At 43.2% G+C, this 21,367-nt stretch overlaps 1 protein-coding gene and 1 long non-coding RNA gene across 4 annotated transcripts in view; one reads left to right on the plus strand and one right to left on the minus strand.

Annotated features, from left to right (window-relative positions):
- Positions 1-3,554: 3,554 nt before the first annotated feature.
- Positions 3,555-17,230, minus strand: LOC103657577. 2 transcript variants are annotated; one of them, XR_005833188.1, is made up of 5 exons: positions 17,204-17,230; positions 16,262-16,315; positions 16,053-16,157; positions 14,516-14,610; positions 3,555-4,299 (listed from the first exon to the last, which is right to left on the minus strand). It is a non-coding gene; the product is annotated as an uncharacterized LOC103657577 (long non-coding RNA). The 2 variants fall into 2 exon arrangements; XR_566896.2 differs by lacking the exon at positions 17,204-17,230 and having other exon boundaries at positions 16,262-17,036.
- The window catches only part of UBAC2 (UBA domain containing 2), a 172,604-nt gene continuing 168,272 nt past the window's right edge, over positions 17,036-21,367 (plus strand). The window contains exon 1 of one of the 2 annotated variants that reach the window (XM_008685003.2): positions 17,036-17,476. In XM_008685003.2, coding sequence (XP_008683225.1) covers positions 17,446-17,476 — 31 coding nt within the window. In that variant the 5' untranslated portion in view covers positions 17,036-17,445. The remainder of the gene's footprint in view (positions 17,477-21,367) is intronic. The other variant, XM_008685004.2, reaches the window with a different exon arrangement.

Raw genomic sequence — 21,367 nt, forward strand, 5'->3', positions numbered from 1 at the left:
AGTGAGCAGAGTCACTCAGGTGCTGCTTTGGGGAAAACTCCTTCAAAGCGGAGCAGTCAGTAGGCATGCCCCTTTTCTCCTTCCTGCCTGGAAAGCAGTCAAACGTCTGAAGGACAGAAGCCAGGGACCCGTGGGAACTAAAGCAATCCCCTGATGATGGCAAATAAAAGAGAGAACGAGAATATGGTGAAGCTATCATATCAGCGCCGGACTTGCAGCTGTGCAAAATACAAAATTAAAACCAAAACCAAAATCTGAACCTCTATTTGGTTTAGCTACTGTGAGTTGAATTTTCTGTTATGTGTAGCCAAAGCGATTCCCAATTGATAAGCCTGCCGTTGTGGTTTTTTTTTTTTAAATCTCTCACCTCACAATCATATCAACGGCACCCATGCATCCTCACTGCACAGCAGAGTTCTTGGCTCACCACAAGACACACTATCAATATATATTTGTTGAGCGTGTAATTCCCAAAGAGGTTTCTTGTGCCTCATAATATGAGACAATAAATATAAAACGTCTTCTACAAAGTATTCTTGCCAAAAATATTTAACCTGAATCTAATCATGAAGAAACTATTAGACAAATTCTGCATCAGAGACAATCTAAAACAACTTACCCGGACTCTTCCAAAAAGTTCCACGAGACAAAACAATAAGCTATCAGGTGGGAAGGAGGATTATTCTAGATTAAAAGAGACTAAACACACATAACCACCAAATGCAATGTAGGAATCCTGGCTCAAACAACAAACGTATCTGCATCACCGGACAGACCAGGACTTACTGGCCAGAAATCCCGAAGGCACCCCCGGTAGCCCGTGTATTGTGGAAAAGGCACTTCTCGAGGAGCAGATCCCCCACTCACAACCCCACGCAGACCATCAGATCAGGAGAGACAGTTGGAGAGTTGTTGCCTTTAGAAAACACTGTATAGCTGGGATATAGACATCCAGGAGTTTCTTTATGGTTCCAAGGATCAGTACAACCAGAGAGTCTTGGGGAAACTGAAACATCTATCACAGAGGCTCCTGCAGGGAGTGACGGAACATTGTAACCAACACATGACAATCCCCTCACAAGCCTCAGTACCACCAGGGCTGCTCCTGGGGGAGAGGAGCTTCACTAGGCATGCAGCCAAACTCGGCCACTGCGGCCACTTGCCATACGCAGCCAGTGTGGTGCCAGTGCTGAAAGGAGGGTCGTGCTGCGGAGCTCGAGACTGCACTGGAAGCACAATGTAACAACTGCTAAATGACTTCTTGCTCCTACCTGAGTGCAATGTTGGGGAAACACCGCGAGCCCAGGGTCCACCAGGGGGCGGTAGAGTACAGTGGTCGGGGTGCAGGCTCTGTCTGGGAACCTGGATCAGTCCCGGCTTCTCCACTTCGCAGTTAGGTGACCTGAGGCTAGTCACAACCTCTCTAAGCTTTGGTTTCCTCATCTGTAATACGGAGATGAGGACAGGATCTACAACGGAAGTTTGTGCTGGTTGGTACCCGTGACTGCATATTGTAAATACTCAGTTAATATTAGCTATTAGTGGGGCGCCTGGCTGGTGAAGTGTGCAGCTCCTGATCTTGGGGTTGTGAGTTTGAGCCCCATGTTGGGTGTAGAGATTACTGAAAAATAAAATCTTAGAAAAACATTCTAAGAAAAAAAAAGACAATGTGGGTTAAAAAGATATATTTGCTAGTAGTATCATCCACTACAAGGAGAGAGGGCTGCTTCTGTGCTTATGCATCTGGGGGTATGTGTGCAGCTGAGCAAATGAGGACACGAGCTCACTGGAACGTATGAACCAGGGCCTGGAAAAGGCCGCTCACAAAGTTGAGTTGAGGAATGAATCACCAAATAGAGACATGTGACCCACCAGGCCAGGGGCCACCCACCCACGCCCTCCAGCTGTAACCTTGTTTTTGGTCCTTTAAAAAATTTTTTTTCATCGTGGTAAAATACACGTAATATAAAATTCCCCCATCTTACTCATTTTTCAGTGTACGCTCAGTCGCATCAAGTACATTCCTATCGTTGAGCAACCCTCCATCTAGGAGCGTTCTTCATCTCGCAAAACTGAAACTCCGTACCCATTCAACACGAGCTTCCCATTTCCCCTCCCCACCGTGCCCTGCTAACCACATTCTATTTTCTGTCTTTATAAATTTGACTACTCTAGGTGCCCCAAATGAGCAGAATCATACAGTATTTCTCTCTTTATGACTGGCTTCTATAATGTCCTCATGGTTCATCCATGTTGTAGCACGTGTCAGAACCTGTAACCCATTGCTCTGACCATCACCAACAGGCCAGCATCCCTCCTCTGAGGACCAGGTCCCGGTCCCAGGGGACCACTCCTCTAAGTTATAATGTTTTAATTATTCCAGGCATTTCCCTTGTTTGTCTAGCCCGAGAGGTGGTAGCTGCCTCCTCTGTGGTATCCTGGGGTTGTCCTGGAGTAGGTTAACAATCCTTTATATTTAATTCTCTCTTTTCAAGTTATTGCTGCGGTTTTGTCTCCTGACTTGTTTCTAACCGATGCACCCCCAACTGCTATTTCAAAATCTGAATGCCTTCAGCCTCTGTGTTTCCAGACCCCACCCTCTAGTAAGGATGACCTAGCCTCCTGTTTCATTCAGAAAATGAAAGCTGTTTAGGGGCACCTAGGTGGCTCATTCAGTTAAGTGTCTGCCTTTGGCTCAGGTCATGATCTTGGGGTCCTGGGATCGAGCCCCACATCGGGTTCCTTGCTCAGCAGGGAGTCTGCTTCTCCCTCTCCCTCTGCTTGTGCAGGCGTGTTCTCTCTGTCTCTCTAAAACAAACAAATAAATAAATCTTTAAAAAGAAAGAAAATTAAAGCTGTTTAGGTGACCTCAAACATGCCTCCCCCAATACCAGCCAATCTATAAAAATTTCCGTAGCCAATTTCCTTTTCTCAGTCTCAGAGGATAAAGCATTTCTTTCTGTTTAATTCCAAATCTTCCACAGGTGCTTTTGAGCCCGACCCCTCAATGTCCCCTTTTCTGCTCTGTCCCTTGTATCTTCTCTCAATTCTTAATATGCTCTTTTTTCTAGAAAAGCTCTCTGGGAAGCTGACTAAGGGTGGGTAAAGGGTTGGCAGGTACTCTTTTCCTCTTGTTAACCACATTCATATTTCCCCCATAGCATGCCCACCTAGGTCTGAATTCCCGGACAGCGCCTGGCAGGGAGGAGGCAGAGAGAGGACAGTCTGTGTCTGCGAACAGGTATGGTAGACAGAGGCTGCCTGCCGAAGGAATCAACCAATGGGTGGCATTCTGTAGTTAGCAGAGCTCATGGCACAACCTCAAGCCACATTTCTCACCTTGCAGTCCTTGGACCACCAGCACCAGAATCACTTGGGAGCTTTCTGAAAATGCTGACTCAAGGGCGAGTGGGTGGCCCAGTCGGTTAAGCATCTGCCTTCAGCTCAGGTCATGATCCCAAGGTCCTGGGAATGAATTCTGCATCGGGCTTCCTGCTCAGTGGAGAGTTTGCTTCTCCCTCTACTCTCCCCACTGCTCGTGATCTCACTCTCATGCTCTCTCTCAAACAAATAAGTAAAATCTAAGAAAAAAAAAAAAGAAAAGAAAAAGAAAAGAAAATGCTGATTCAAAACCCACACTGATTGGGGTATGTCAGTGTGACACAGGAGCCAAATGAAAGAGCTCCCAGAGGCCAAAGGTGAAATAACTTGAGCAACAAAACAAATGAAGTGATACTGGGTTATAACCCGAAGTATAAAATAAATGTCCATGAGTCTATGCTGATATAAATAAATTGTTGAATACATAATGGGGGAGGAGAGACAAATCTGTGCAGAAGAATTCCAAATAAATTATATACATACCACATCCTCAAAGAGGTGAAACAGAACTCCCTAAGTGTGGGCTGCCCATAGTGACTTCTTCCAGAGAGGATAGTATGAAAGGGGTAGAGGGTAATTTTCCAGGGGAGAAACCTGACTAACATGACCTCAACCAGGTGATCAGGGTCAACATAAGCACAGATGAGAAAGGTTGATAGTATGTATACTTGATACTGTGTGATGAAAATGGCATTTTTACCTTTGTGGATATTTTCCCCAATAATCTATAACCTTAATCTTATCATGAGAAGAATATCAGGCAAGTTCCAATAAAGGGATACCTTGCAAACTTCCTGGCCAGTACTCCTCAAAACTGTCAAGGTCATGGAAAACAAGGAAAATTATAAAACCGTCACAGCCAAGAAGAGCCCAGGGAGACATGGCCGCTCAATGTAATGGGGCGTCCTGGATGGGATCCTGGAATAGAAAAAGGACAGTAGGTAAAAACTAAGGTTATATAAATAAAGTAGGGACTTCAGTTCATCATGATGTATCAATATTGGTTTCCTAATTGTGATAAATAGACCATAGTACTATAGGATGTTAATAACAGGGGAAGCTGGATGTAGGATTTATGGGAATCCTTTGTGCTATCTTCCCAATTTTCCTGTAAAGCCAAAGCTTTTCTAAAAAATGAAGATGACTAAAAATGTTTTTGTTTTTTTTTAAATTCAAATTCCTGGGCCTCCCCTCAGAATCTCAGGTAATGAGCCTCAGGGTTCTGCATTGTAAACAAGCATCTCAGTGGTTTCATGCACACTGAAGTCTGAAAACCAGTGTCTTAGAGACTCTGCTCGGAGACAGAGAGATCTTTTGCTTAATGTGGTTTGGATCCACGCCACCTTGTTGCGCAACTCCAGGGTCGCCCTTGATATCATGTCCAATTTATAATGTTAGTGGCACCCCATGGCACTGTGGAGCGGACACCCTGCACCTGCTGCCTTTCCGCACCATTATCTTGATCAGTCTCCATATGTTACTGTGAGCCAATGTTTAACAGTTGGGAAGTTCTTTATTGAAGTCCAAGGCTCTGGGCTGCATTTCTGCTCACCCCATTCCCCCATGGCCTCCCAAGCAGAGCTTAGGAGTGGCTCAACTTCTTAGATGGGACATGCGCTGGTCAGTTCGACACCATTCCTATCACTCCCTGTTGTTCCAAACTCTTCAGTGGCTGTTATTAGCATGCCTGTATTGTCGACTTCTCTATAAAAACAAAACAAAACAAAACCCAAAAAACAGTTCTCTGTATCTGGGTCCCTACCAAAAGAGGAAACAAGAAAGATAAATTGAGTGAGCCTATGTCTTTAAGAACTGGGAGAAAACGGACACTTGTTTGTGTCAGTGGGAGAATATTCCACGTGTGATTAATGTGCAAGCTAAGTGTGTCTGTTGGTTGCTGGTGCCCAGCCTGCTTCCCTCCATGAGGGCCCCTGTGGTCATCTGAGGCCCCATTTGGATCTCAGGCCAGCGAGAGATGCTATGGCGGAAAGCAGACCAAAGATGGGTCCCGGAAGAAGGAGGAGGAAGAGAATGGCTTCCTCTCTCTCTCTGTTTGCTGTTAGCTCGCCCTGGGAACACCACGGGGAGAGCAGCTAAGCTAAGCCAGAACCGGCATTCCTCGGGCCTTCGTCAAATGGCATGATCACACTGTTCCGATTCTTCATTTCTAATTACTACTTGAAGAACGAACTATCTCATAAGAGTTCTGGCACAAATAGACAGGCTCAATTTTGAGAACTGTTTTAGCCCCCTTGCCAATGCTCAGAGTATAATTATGGAAATGATAATGATAATAATCGCAGGAACTTACTATGGGCAGGACCTGTTCTAAGTCATTTTTCTTTTTAATGTTTAAGTTACTTAATGTTCAGAAGCCCCCTAGAGGCAGGTGTTATTATTACTATCATTCCCTCTTCTTGGATGAGGAAAGGGAGTTAAGGAGACCTGTCTGGGGGTCTACAGTTAGCTGAGAGTAGAGCTGGGATTTGAAGCCAGGCTCCAGGCTCTGGGCACTTAATCACCACACAAGCCACTCGGGCTCTCCCGAAGAGTCTTCAGCTCCTGCATATGTCAAGGTCCCATATATAAACATAGAAGACATAATTACCTCTTTCTATTTTACGTATATATTTGTGTTCGCATTTCACGATGATAACATACAATGTCTGGTAATGGTATACAGATTATTTCTTTTAAGTAGAATTGTTGCTAAAAGGTTCTGATCTTTTCATATTTGGTATGATGGACTGTTAGCTGGAATTTATATAAATTACCAAGAATAAAAAGCTTTTCTGTTCTTAATGAGCATGGAATAATTTTTTAAATGATAACATTTTATCTTAAGAATTCAGGTGCATTGTCTTCCTTATTGATCCAACTCTATGGTTTATCAGCAGATTGTGTTAGAAGCTCTTTTCCTTTCCTTTAGGAAGTCTGGAATAAGAGATTAGACCTTGTCAGTTATCATCACAAATATGTCATCATCATTGATATTTTATGCCTCTATTTTGTATGTAGAGTCTCATACACTATTTAAACCCTATGGTGTAAGAATATATGGAAAATTGGAAAGAATTCAAAAAAAAAAATAAAAATAATCAAAGGGTTGAAAAGTTACAGAAATATTTAGTCTGGAGAAAAGAAGTCTAAAGGTGTTTGAAAAACTCACTTCTGAGATGAATAACAAATCAGGAAGCTATTGAACAGATGTTCTAGTCATCTGGTGGCTGGTGGAGCAAGGTTTGGGTTGAGGATATTACACAGAGCAACAGTAAGGGAATAAAATAGAGCTATCAGCACCAGAGATCAGGATTATAACCAACAATGGGCATGTTTTCATTGGAAGAACATAGGAGCACCAAGTCAGGGTCTATTAACGGACACTCAGCCAGACGGACATATGGTCCTAGGGACTATCCAAGGTAAGTGTCAAGATCCCACCACTTCTATGAGCGTTCCTTCCTCCTCAGAGTCAGGCTTGCTCACACAGGGTCCATCTGAGCCCCAGCCGGTCTGGCACATTTGCATAGGGCAGAAGAACCTCCTTGGCTGGCACGTGAAGACAGACTACTATCTGCTGGTTCAGAAAAGTCAGGTGGTTATTCTTTCATACCTTTTAGGCCACTGGTGGGGCACTCGTTGCTGAATAATCCCTTCTAAATAAATATTCTAATCCCATAGTTATGTCCATAAGGATGTAAATAATTGCCAAATCAGAACAATCACCTCGCTTTAACCTTTGAACTAACCCCAGTTTCTATACATACATAGTATCACTGAAACAACATAAAGGGCAACCTTAGGGACGCCTGGGTGGCTCAGCTGATTGGGCGTTTGCCTTCAGCTCAGGTCATGATCCCAGGGTCCTGGGATTGAGTCCCGCATCAGGCTCCCTGCTCAGTGGAGAGCCTGTTTCTCCCTCTCCCTCTGATGCTCCCCCTGCTTGTGCTTTCTCTGTGTGTCAAATAAATAAATAAAATCTTTAAAAAGGGGGGGGGGATTTTAAATCCCATTGTTTACGCAGTTCTACCAGTAGACTTTCTGAGACTTTCCTAGACCATAATTTATCTTTTTTTTTTTTTAGGTTTATTGATTTATTTTTAGTCATCTCTACACCCAGTGTGGGGCTTGAATTCACGAGCCCAAGATCAAGAGTTGCATGCTCTTCCGACTGAGCCATCCAGGTGCCCTAGAACATAATTTATCTTGTAATGGTTTTGGAAATCCTTTGTCCGTACTTGCATGCACTACCCACTCCCTGGGGCATGAGGTAGGGACGCTGGATATCTGGACAATCTGAAGCCCATCAAACTGTCAGAACGGAGAGAAGCAGCAAGTATGGCTTGATGCTGCCTTTCCCTCATTCATCTCATTCAACTGAATATATATATTGAAGCCCTACTGTGTGCCAATCACTGTGCTAAGCCTTGGGGAAACAAAGATGAAAGACAGACTCCACTTGCAGTTGCGTGGAGGAGACAAGCAATTAGACAATGGCCTCCAAGTAGCGTGTACCTGCCTTTTTTTTTTTTTTTTTTTTTTTGGTTACACAACTCCGCTAATAACACTGAGAAAAATAAAAGAGCCCTGGGCTTCGTTTTCCATAAAAAAATAGAAAAGCTAAAATCAGGGGCGCCTGGGTGGCTCAGTCAGTTGAGTGTCTGCCTTCAGCTTGGGTCATGATCCCGAGGTCCTGGGATCAAGCCCCATGTCAGGCTTCCTGCTCACCGGGGAGTCTGCTTCTCCCTCTCTCTTCTCATGCTCTCTCTCTCTGTCTGTCTCTCTCAAATGAATAAATAATATCTTTTAAAAAAAAGCTAAAATCAATAAGCAAAATTAAGTGGCACAGTTATACACAAGTAATGAATCATGGAACTTTACATAAAAAACTAGGGATGTACTGTATGGTGACTAACATAATTAAAAAAATATTATTAAAAAAAAGAATACTTGAACAGTTTTCAGTTTATTTCCAGAAATTTCAAAATATTTTCATGTGTTCGTTTTTCACTAGCTGCCATGGTAGTGACATTCGTCCTGTGTATGCACACTTCAATTGAATTTCTATGGATTCACAATAATAAATACTGCCAACAATGGAAATAAGAATGATAAAAAATGTCCAACACAGTATTTTTGTGATTATCTCACCTTGGAAAATGGAGAAATAGAAGACCAAATGGATGCATTTTGTTTTAGAACGTTATGCTGAATAAGTGAGTCTGAATCCGTTTGAATCAATGTGCTGCTACCCGGTCAGCATGAACTGGCCATAAGGGTGCACAAGCAAGCAAGAGGAAACATTTAAGCCGATAATGACCCTCACATCTCTGAGCAGGTCTTTAAAGTGAGCAAGTGACAGAGAGGCTTACACTTAGGTTGACACAACCTTGAGGGAAGTAGATCTGCGGGTGTTGGCCTTGTTCTGATGGACAGGAGATGTCTGGGCAGTTCGGAAAGAGGACACAGCCTGGTCAGGGAATGGGATTTTGATGTTTGGCCTATCCTTCCTGTTCTGATGATGTCCTGAAATCCGGCTTGCACTTTGGCAAGGATCTAGGGCAGCTGCACCAAGAGGAGTCACTTATGTAGTACCAATCAGTAGCCATATCCATTAAAAGGAAGAAAACGTTGGCCCTACAAAAATGTCTTATCCTGGTATCAGAGGTAACAGGATAAAGGGAATTGGCAATTTGGTTTCACTTCCTTTTCCCCACTTTTAGCAGATGCTGCTGGTGTCCCAAGCACATCCTCCCTGTCCATCCTGGAGGTCACAAGAGCTTCGGTGGACACCTCTCCAACAAGCACCCGCGTCTCTCTGTCTAAGGGCTCTCTCTCGATGCAGGAGTGTGTTCGGTCTACACATGAAGCAGGATAAAAGTGCCAGGTGGTTTATAATCCCCAGGAGCAACACTCAACCAATGAGGGAGGGCTGCTGGGCAAATAGCCCAGTTTTCTTGCCTGTTGGTGAGACAATTTGGAGGTTTGTTCTGCTCAGTCTCTTAGGGGATCTTTAGTAGGATTTAATTCCCGGCACCCATAGCTGTGATCTGCTCATTATTGACCCCCCTCTTCCCTAGCTCCTCACCGTACTTCCTGGGATTGCCTCTCAAATACTGGGGTGGGATTTGCATGCAAATTGTTGTCTCGAGGTTGGCTTTTGGGGGAACAGAAGCTAATAGCATTATATCCAATATCCTCTTTCATGGAGAATATTTAATTTGTTTGAACAATATGGATGGGCCAGGTAACGAGTGGTGTGATATTAACAGCATTGCAGTGGAAGGCTAGGAATCCGTTTTACTTTTCTCTCTGCAGTGTGACTATCAACAAGATCCTGTTCACTTGATCAAAACCACTCTCGGGAAAGAAAAATGGATAAGGAGCAGAATAATCCTATTTGTGTACAATTAAAAATATTCTCACCAATGGTTAGAGTTATGGAATATGTATGGCCATATTAGGATAATAAAAGCTTCTGTGTCTCCTGTGTATGTAACATACCTAAAAGCAAGGTATAAGAAAATGTCTTTTATGTAATGTAATCTGATACGTAATTTTGAAGATTACCTAAGATTGCATTATCTTTATTCACATCAGGCTATTCAAAACCCAATTACCTTTTGTCGGATGTATGCACGGCATAAATGGCATACATCTAGCATAATGGCTCTCAATCCAAGTGACCCAACTCTTACTTTTATAACAAATATTCTGCAGTTCTGTCTTTAATATCCTTAGTGAAACTCAAGGAAAATATGCTATACCTCATTTTTTTTTTTTAAAGATTTTACTTATTTATTTGACAGAGAGAGACAGCCAGTGAGAGAGGGAACACAAGCAGGGGGAGTGGGAGAGGAAGAAGCAGAGGAGCCTGATGTGGGGCTCGATCCCAGAACGCCGGGATCACGCCCTGAGCCGAAGGCAGACGCTTAACTGCTGTGCCACCCAGGCGCCCCTACTGTGCCACCTAGGCGCCCCTCTATACCTCATTTTAATAATCAATATAACATCCTAATGTTGATGGAAAGAAACAAAGGAAAAAATAAAAATACGGAAAGTAGCAACAGCCGTGTTAGTGAATTTTTTATGATGTTTTTATTTTCATTTTTATTTTTTTATTTTGTTTTTATTTTTATTTTGATCCGTTAGTGTTTGGGTGTGACTCCCCAGGGGGCACAATGCTTGCATCCACTATAAATACGTTAGTTTGTACGGTATATGGAAGTAAGGACGTCAGAAGGGATGCTGTGCAGGATGCACAGAAAAATGAGGGGACAGAACAATGCACAACAGAATAAAAACTAGTGCAGGACAAGTAAGTGCCTGTCTGGTATGAACAGATGGGACATGTTTGTATGGACATAAGAGAAGTAACCTTAACTCAGCCTCTGAGAAAGAGCAGATGGTCTGGGTGGAGAAGATGAGGAAGTGTGATTGTCTCACAAATGTGACAGGTTCTATATGAATGATTTAAAAATACTTCCCTATGGGTAGTGATGAAGAAACAGAAAACTGATCTCCTATTCTGAAATCCCATCACACATTAGGTCCTGCACGCCGTCTCTAGAACTTAGATCCACGAGACCACATCCTTTGATATGTGATGGGAAACAGAGATGAATCAGAAAAAGAAAAAGCTCTAGGGAAACAAGGTGGTAGACTAGGGTGGGTACTGGAGGAAGACCAGAAGAAAAAGGCAACCAACCCTATCACTTCTCAATCCCCGCCCCATCATTCCCATATGCAAATTTCTCAGTGGAGCTTTCTTAGGAGTGTGCCCTGAAAACATGAAACCCATAGGCAGAATGGTCTCAGCCCTATGCCCCAACGCCTTAACCTCTTGGAGGCTTACTTCCTAACTGTAGCTTTCTCTCTCTCTCTTTTTAAAAAGATTTTAATTGTTTATTTGAGAGAGGGAGCACGAGCAGAGGGGAGGTTCAGAGGGCAGAAGCAAACTCCCCGCTGAGTAGGAAGCCTGATGTGGGACTCAATCCCAGGACCAGGAGATCATGACCTGAGCCAAAGGCGGATGCTTAACTGACTGAGCCACCCAGGCGCCCCCCTAATTGCAGCTCTTAGCTTGCAGGCTTGCCCTGCCACCACAGCCTCTGCTCACTCACAGGGTGGGCTGCAAGTGCTGGGAAACTGCACTGCTCTCGGGTAGCCCTCTGGGCCTGATGGGAGTCAGTGGAGAAGTACCCCTGCTGCCTCCCGCTCTGGGGCGATGACTTAAGGGAACTGGCTCCAGCTGCCCACAGTGCTAAGTTGTTTGATAATTCGTCTCTACTGGCTTCCACCCTTCCTTTCACTGTCTCACTTGCCATTCTCTCACTGGTCTCTCCTAGGACAGCTTCCAGACAACCTGAAACTTTGTCTCAAAGTCTGCCTTTGGTGAGACCCAAGCTAAAACAGATGGGTGATCATCTGAAATATTTTTTTGATTAATTGATGAAACTTAATGAGGTTCTAATTCTATTAAAAGAAATCTCAAACGTTCTGTTACATTTTGTTGCTTCTGTAGGGATTGTTCCACTGCACTGAAACCCCTTCCACATAAATATGCAGTTGGGAATAATCTAACAAATGATGTTGAAAAAGGATGTCCCCCCTAAATCACATTTTAGTTCAATTAACATTTCCTACAAATTGGCTAATATGTGGCATCATTTTCAAGTGGATTAATCATCTAATTTGATATTATAAATCCACACTGATCTCTAGATCTAACCATTACATGTTTTTAAGTAGCATGAAAATTAGCAATACAATCACAAACCAGTATTTTACACCTACCTAGTCTTATCTGCTATAGACATGGGAACTGTGAAAACTCCGGGCAAGAAATCATCTCTTAAAATGACATGTAAGTTTGTTGAAAAATTTCATGATAATTCCTTCCTCTTTAGTGATCTTAATCTAATTTACTTGTAGTTGAAAGAGTTCATTTAACATTTCTGGTACATATGATAAATATGGCAAATCACTTGGTAATATTTTGGTATCACTTTTTAATTTTTCATTGATTAACAAAAATAGCATGTTAGTATCAAAGAACAAATAAAGTATTTTAAAACAACTTTCTTTGGAATACCATCTTATTTCATATGTAGCATAAAGCAGTCAAACTCCTTTTCAGTCACTGCAAAGATTACAAAATAACCTTTTATTCAAGGCATTAATTTGAATTCTATCAATAGCACTGATAGGATTAGTTGATTTGTGGGTCTTTCACTAAGATTTTTGGTGACTGACGTTGTCAATGAATAATTCAATGACTCACTAACACGGCTGTTGCTACTTTCCAGTTGTTTATCAACCCAGGTTATTCACTGACCATCTGTTGCAAAAGGACATTGGAAAAGGAAAAAATTTCCTGTGAAATAATTTTTAAGAATTTCAAATTTTCACAACTCCAAGTATCCACTGTCTATACATATGGATGTACATTTTCTGCTCAATGTTTTTACTCCCATGAATCTTACATTTGTGGTCAGCAAAGTTTCACTACCATGTAGGTTACTTGCATTCACTTTCAACAGACATTCTTCTGTTTGTAGATCACCTCATAGCCTATTTTTTACCTCTTTGGATTCCTCATAGATCCTTCTACATACAATATTGTTATTGCTCAACGGAATAGAAGAAATATTTAAAATTTCTTACTCTCATAATTAGTAACCTTTTATATGGCTGGTAAAATTAATTTTTCTCTCATATTGTTTGGATTACCATGGATTGCTATAATTTATGCCATTCTGTAAGAAACGGTACCTATATCTTTCAGATTAGGTTTAAAAGAAACATTGCAGGGACAATCCTATGAATTTCAAATTTTCCTTAAATCTCTGAAGTTTCTACCCTTGCCAACTCTGTGTCTTCATAAAATATTCACTTAATCTTGGTGGAGTCATCTAAATGAATTAGAAAAAAACTATGTTGTGCATATGGTCACTTTCAAATATTCAACGGAGTATTCTCAACACCTTTTCTTAATATTTCACATTATATGTAGTATTTTTATGATAAGGGCTAGGTTTGTACATCTTTTTGAAAGATACAGAATCACTGAGAGTGCATCAGCCACCCATGTAAATTGGTACTGGTGACTTCAATGGGACAGGCAGAGTTTTTGCAGGTGGTATGGTGCTTTGAACTGGTGAACAACTCTTGATTAAGTTCCAAATAACAACCGAAAACAGTAACTAGTTGCATTCCTGGAAAATTCAGCATGAATTAAAACCCTGCCAAGCACATGTTTACATGTAAAATGGACTTGGTTCTAGATTCAGATAAATATAAACAGACTTTTACCTACATATGAAGCATGAGATTGGAGAGTAAAACATAGGTTAGGAAAGAGAATGATTCACTTTTTTGGTGAAAGGATTGTGTCTGGCATTTACTGGACCCCACGCAGGACTCTTCAATTCATTGTGACAACCAAAAATACACTTAACAGATTCCAAAATGCTCTCTGCTTAGTAGACATCTATTATGAATATTATTGAATCAGTCAAAAGATGTAACTACTCTTTAAAATGCCTCCAGACTTATTTTCTCATAAATATTAGTTTCATAGATATTATATGCTGAAAATGCATTTGATGCAGTATAAAGACTACTTTATCCAAGGATTGACCATCGACCCTAGTCATTATCTACTGATTCCTCCAAAAGGGTGCTGACTACAATCCCTGGGGATTTGGAAAGGGGGTTCTCAGCCAGAATATGGAAATAGGATGTGGTTTACCAGCTTAAAGCATAGCAGCTATCATAAGATCAGAACTTGGTACTTTGGAAGTCTGTGGTTCTTAATTTGGTTGTTGTTGGCCCCCTCTACTGTTAGTAATCTTTAGGAAAAATTCTTTCTAGCTCTGCTCTATCAAAGCAACGTTGTGCTAAAGGCAAGTTGAGAGCTACAGGAAGGGCACATGTCAGGGATGCTCGGTCAGCAACCTTCAGCTAGGACTCCCCTGGAGATTGCTTTCTAATGCTAAAACCTTAGAGATGCTGTATTTTATTTTATGAAAGGAAGACAATGCCTTCACACCAAGAGATTCAAAATGGGTGGGATAGAAAATTTTGTAAGACACATTCCCTGCCCTCTAGGGGCTTACTCTTTCAAACTTACCACTACTACCCCAATGTAGAAAGCAGATTCAGCAAGACGTGGCAAGGCAAATGATGATTCCCAGTAACTGATAGAATTAGTTCTCCGAATACAATCTAGAGAAGAGACGAGGTGCAAATACAGGCAAGGACTTTAGAAATGATATACACTGAGCACTCTGGGACTGTGTGATAATTGCTGGCTAAATCACACCAATGTAGGAGTTCTCAACCTCACACTATTGACCTTTTGGGCATGAGAATTTTTTTTTTTTTTAAGCAAGTTTCACGCCCAGCATGGAGACCAACGCAAGGCTTGAACTCACAACCCTGAGATCAAGAGCCAGACCCTTCACCCACTGAGCCACCCAGGTGCACAGGAGAAGTTTTCCTTGTGGGAGGCGGCCCTGTGCATTGTAGGATGTTTAGCAGCATCCCATCTGCCCGTTGGATGCCTGTGGTGGAGCCCTCTCACAACTGTAACACCAAAAGTGTCTTTAAATACTGGCAAGTGTCCTCTGGAGGCCCCAAACTGCCCCTGTTGAGAATCACTGCACTAATGCTTCTCACACTTTTGCATACAAATCACCTGAGGGTCCTGTTAAAACAGTTTGAATAGGTCTGGGAGCGAGTAGGGCCTGGCACTCTCTAGTCCAAACAAGATCCCAGCGGAAGCCAATGCTGTCCATCCAAGGACAATACTTGCTTCTTAGAAGACAAACCTACAGCTTTTTACCAGTTAATATGTCCAGGTTCTGAGTACCAAGTAGATGTACACTCAAGGTCTGCATCCCTGAAAATACTCTCAAGCAAGGTCTGCATACCATATTAAGTTACTGTGCATTTAGTTAAGAATGTTGCAGAATTGAACATAAATAAGTGAAGGTTTTTTTGTCCTTGTTTTTCCAAACTTCAGAATGCTTTATCTCCTATTTCAGGAGTTCTCAAACCTTTTATCTTGGGATCTCTTCAGAACTCTCAAAGATAATTGAGAACTACAAGAGCTTTTGCTAACATGGGTTTCTATCAGCATATTAGAAATTAATTGAGACAGAAAAATTTATTAGATAAATATTAGAAATTGAGACAAAAATTTAAAAAGAAAAATTTAAAAACTGAAATTCATTTAAAAATAACAATAACATACCCATTGCACATTAACATAATATATTTTTGTGAAAAATTACCATACATTCCCAAGCAAAAAATTATGGGGAAAAATAGCGTTATTGCACATTTTTGCAAATGTCTCAGATCTGGCTTTATAAGAAGTCAGCTGGATCCTCCCATCTACTTTGGCTTTCAGTTTGTTGTGATACATTGTTTCAGTTGAAATATATGAAGAAAATCTGGCCTCACACAGCTTTGTAGTTGGAAAAGGAAGCACTTTAATAGTCATTTCAGATAATATGGACTTTTTTTGATACTACAGCATAACTTAACAAGTGGTAGTTTCTTAAAGATTGGTTGCAATGAAAAATCTGAAACCTTATTATTGGGCTTCTTATACTGTTATACTAAAATGTATTGGTTTATCTTGCTGTTTGAATTGATCTTACCTATGCATGATTTTGTAACACAATGCATTGATCGACTGGAGAATGTCGGTTCACGAAGTTATTCAGACCTTCCAAATGCACACTGGGAAACTCCGTTATATATTCCTGATTGAATAGGAGTAAAAAAAAAATGTCTTAGTACAATTACGAAAATAGTTCTGGCCTTCCAGATTCCCTAAATTGGGGTGGGATGGAGTAGCCACACCTACTTTGAGAACCAGTGACCTATGCTGGCCACAGGTTGTCTTGCCAACCAACAGCTTCTGCAAAACAAAGAAAGAAAAGTCTAAGGAAAATAAGTCACTTATGCTTTTGCCTTCTAGCAATAAATCAGTGATAAAATTTTGGGTCACTGGCACCTCTCCTTAAAGGCAGAAACTGTGTTTTATTGATCCACAAATTCCAGATTTAGCTCAGTGGTTGGCCCTTACAAGAACTCAAAAAAGTATTTTCTTTTTAAAGTTTGCCATACAGTTGTGTAGCCTGTCCTTTTCATTTAGCCTTGCAGTTGGTCAATTTCCCCATAATACGTATTCTTTAATAACTACATAATATAAAATTAAAGTTTTCAGGCTCACGCTCATTTTAAAAAACATGACTTTGCCTTAGTAAAGATTAATTTCATTTTGCAAGAGGAAAAAAATGAAATGGCTAGGTCTGGAAGGCCGCTAAGGCAGAAGTTTGGGGAGCAATGTCGCTCAGCCATAGACTCGCCACGCCTGGGATCTGACCACCTGCCAGCGCGGTGTGGAAGGGTGGGGTCGCGTGACCACCACACACAGCGCCTGAGGGAAATCCGCGCGGGATCGACGTAGAAAGGGGGGGGGGCAGGTGGACAGCGCAGCTCTCCGCGACTGAGCGGCCTCTCGCACTTGCTGGACATCACCAGTCTTCGGGGGAGCGAGCTTGGGGGGGCTGCCCAGAAAGACTGAGCATGCGTGGAACGCGCCGGGCGTCCCGTCCGGGGAGAGGTTAGAGGTCGCGAGGAATACCCCCCCACGCTGGCACTCTGGAGGACTCCTTTGCCACGCGGGTCCGCGGGACGTGGGGCGGCGCTGAGCACTTAAGCGCTGCTTCCAGGAGTTACACTCACGCCCCCCTTACGAATTCCCATTCCTTTTCAAAAGGAGACCCGCAGCAGTCGGGAAAACCTGGACAGACAGATCCCTCCGACTGCGGACCGACTTCCCTTCCCAGGCAGGAAGGGAGGGGGCGGGCGGAGCGGTGTGTCCCACGGGCCGCGCATGCGCCGCTCGCGGGCAGCCCTTGGAGTGGAATCCAGTTGCCGGATTCGCCGCCACGCCGGGAGTGCGCCTGCGCGGTCGCTGGGTTCCCTCCACCTCCACTTCCCCTCCCCCTGTCCCCCCGCGGGGGCTCCGGGTCCGGCGGGACCATGTTCACCAGCACCGGCTCCAGTGGGCTTTGTGAGTACCGGCTGCCGCCATCCTGGCTGTTCCCTACGCGCCACCGTGGGCACCTCCTTGAGAAGCCTGGGGGCAGCGGGGACCCACGGGGTTGCAGGAGGTTTGGGGGCCGACCCTCCATCCCCGCGCCCGAACCTTAGGGGTTCCTTCCCGTGAGGGGCAGCGGGAACCGCCCCCACCTCAGCCTGGAGGGGCAAGTGCGTACTGAGTCCCGCCGTCAGCCCCGGCCCCCACCTATGAACCCCAGGTGCGATGCTCAGGTGTTCAGGGGCTGCTGCAGGTGGGCTGGACAGTTAGGGTCGGGCTGGGTGTCCTGGTGTTCTCCGGGCTCGACCCCTTGGGCTTAGCGGCGCGTGTGCCAGGCTGGAAGAAGAGGCTGTCCTGGTGGAGCAGATGCTGGAAGCCTGCCCCCTTCCCAGTCACCTTGCTCCATTTAGGCTACAGAAGGACCGAACTGGCTCTCCCCCAGTTGCAAATTTCCAACCCCTGTCTCAGGAGCTGACCCCTCAGGTTTACTTAGATTCCTTTCTTCCTCGGTCTCTCTTAGAGTTTTTAGACAAATAAAAACTGGTTAAAGTACATTAAAGTGGAAGGAAGTTAAGTCATTTGGCAGGAAAGTGCGGACATTGCTGCTGGATATTTCTGCGATCTTTCACTTGAACGTCAGTGGTGGTCAGCAGATAGAGGGCAAAGAAGTGTATCTAGCGTTTTAAACACTTTTATTTTTTTCCCTGAATTTGTTTAGTTGACTATTGGTAAGGTGGCCTATGTGTTAAGTAAACAGCACCGAAATTAGGCACTGGTACAGCAACAGTGAACCGTTTAAACAGGCGTAATTTGCAATTGCTTGTCACTGTTAGTACTTCGTATGTCTCTACATGTGAACTTAATCATGCCCGGGTATGGAAGCAGTTGACATTTCCAGATATTAAAGATCTATTGTGATTGTTAGAAATTTTTTCTGATAATACAGGTCTTAGGCTGAGAGTATCAGAGGCACAGGCATAATTTTAAATCTTCCTCACTCTGAGGTTTTGGAGTGGGTTGAATATTTATGATTTCCCTTGTTTCATAATTAACTCGACTTACAGTACTCATTGGTCTCAGAGTAGGTTACAGCTACTGGCCAGTTAATCTTCCCCAAACCACCCTTTGGATAAAGAACATAGAACTGTTGACACTGCTGGTCAAGAAGGTGGTGTGTTTTTCTTGGGATCACACAGTGAGCCCTACAGTGGTGGATATAAAATTAATGGTAGAATCTTCAATTTTGGTTATTTCAACCTTTTGAGCTATCTTGCTGACCAAAATACATGAAAAAATTAAAAAGGTTACTATACTGCATCACTGGGTTACTGGTTACTGTACTGTAGTAGTCATTGGCAAAGTTTATTCAGATTTCATACATGGTGAAATACTTGATTACTTATGGCATAGGATTGATGAGTACTGAATTCTAGGAACCAAACTCCTGCCCAGGGAGAGGCACAGGCTAAGGCTTCTCCTCAGCTGTCTCACCCTTTTTCTAAAATAAGTGTATCCTCAAGGTAAGACCTGATGGGATGGCCATTCCTCAGAAGGCCATGTCTTATGTGCTCATTTAACAAACATTTTGAGCATCTATCGTGGGCTAGAAACTGTGCTAGTTGCTGGGATTGCCGTGTTGAACAAGTCTTGGTCCCTTGTGTTTGCAGTACTTTAATGGACATTGGGCAGTTTTTCCCGGACAGGGCTTTGGCAAAAATTTGTCTTTGCAAGGCTACCCACTGAGAAGGAAGTGATTTCATTAAGTAAGTTGTGTGGCTCTTTGGTAAGTCAAAGTTCTGATCTTGAGTAAGTATCCTGAGGAAGGATAATCTGCCTACCCAGGATCCCATGGATGATGAGTAACATTCTCTTTTCAAGGGAAAAAGTCCCTGCCATTTCCCACCACCTGCACATGTCCCCCATTATGTGACTGGTAGATGATGGTGTTTTAGTGTTACATTTGCCTTCCTCTCATTTATTTATTCAACAAGTGTCTGTTGGGTACCCATGTGAGCTGCATACTTTTTGTGTGCAGAGGATGAAGAGGTAAACTGGATAAGGGGGACCAACATCCAATAAGTTAACAATGTGATTTCCCATAGTGATAAGTGTCATGAAGATAATACGAGCGTAATAACATGGAGATTGTGGTTATGGTGAATGCCTGCTTCAGCAAGTGTGGTCAGGAAAGATATCTGGGAACGTGACATTTGAACTGAGACCCAGATGGTGTGAAGGAGCCAGCCACATCAGAATTTGTTGAAAATGTGCATTTTGCAGAAAAGGAACAGCAAGCACAAAGACTGAAACAGGCACAGCAGGGCATTTTCAAGGTAATAAAGAAAGTTGGGGCTGCCAGGGTGTTAAATCAAGGGTAAGGCATTTGTGACTTTGTCTTTGAAACTGTATTACTGTCTATGTAGTCATGTAATTATGACTAGATAAAAGTGCATAGGAAACATGTTCAAGAGTTATTTTAGATTGCTTGCTTATAGACCAGTGCATCACTTAATTATGTGTTAAGTAATAGATGTATCATTTCTTATACTTACCAATAAGTTGTCCCATTACTTAGTCACTTCACAGTATATTCACTGTGTAACAATAGACTTAACCAATGTTAATTGCATGTCTCATGTATTCCAGGCTTGGTTCCCACCCTTAAGGAGTTCATTGTCTAGTGCGGAAATATATATATATTTTTTTAAGATTTTATTTATTTATTTGACAGAGATAGAGACAGCCAGCGAGAGAGGGAACACAAGCAGGGGGAGTGGGAGAGGAAGAAGCAGGCTCATAGCAGAGGAGCCTGATGTGGGGCTCGATCCCAGAACGCCTGGATCACGCCCTGAGCCAAAGGCAGACGCTTAACGACTGAGCCACCCAGGCGCCCCTAGTGCGGAAATATTTTAAAAAGAAATGAAACAACTTGTCTACTTGGTGCTGTGGGTTTATTGCCTGGGATGGGCTGGTGAAGGGAGAGGCACAGTTGTTAGTGTAGGTGATATTTGAGCTGATTTTTGAGGGATAAGTAAGAGTTTGTCAGGCATGCAAGTAGGGAGAGGGCCTCAAAGAGGGACAGAGCATGGGCAGGCCTGGCAAAGAGGCAGGAGGTAGTGAATTCGAGGATTGTTGGAGATTATGGCCGGACTGAGCGGTGGAAGAGGTGTGTGGTGAAGTCATCCACCTGAAGAGGGAGAAGAGGAGGAGCCAGGGAGGAAGGTGGAGGAATGGCTGAAGTTCCTCCTCTTCAGAAACACAGATAGGAATGAATGATAGACCAAAGTCCGGAGAAGCAGGAGGAGGTGATGATCTAGAACACTACTTGGGAATGTGTCACGTTGCCATGGGAAGGAAGATGGTAGCTTATTGTTGGCGATGGGAACAGTGTTGTGCAAATGCTGCCTGAATCCTGGCTGCAAAACAAATCAACTGTGAGCTTTCTGAATGTCCACATTCCTGGATCTCATCCCCAGAGACAGATTGCGAAGGGCTCATGTGGGCATCAGAAATCTGAATTTTCAGAGCATCCCCAGGAGATTCTAAGGGGCAAAAAGATTTAGGTCGAAACAAGAGGATGGTCGGCAGAAGGGGCAGAGTGAATAGAGTCCAGCGGGAGATGCTGAAGGTTAAGGTAGTAGCAGTGATAATAAACAGGGTAGAGAAGAAAGATTCTGAAGATGTGTGAGTAGGTAGGTTGTGTCAATAAAACTTGTTGGATTTGGGGGATAGAGAGGAGTTGAAGGTGGCTCTGGGTAGACAGATGGTGTTACCATTCATTAACGTAGTGGATGAGGAAAAGGGGGAGCTTGTTTTGGGGAAAGATGAGTTCAGCAGTGGCCATGTTTAATGTGGAGGGGTCTG

Source organism: Ursus maritimus, unplaced genomic scaffold (genome assembly GCF_017311325.1).
Source record: "Ursus maritimus isolate PB19 unplaced genomic scaffold, ASM1731132v1 scaffold_10, whole genome shotgun sequence".
NCBI lineage: Eukaryota > Metazoa > Chordata > Mammalia > Carnivora > Ursidae > Ursus > Ursus maritimus.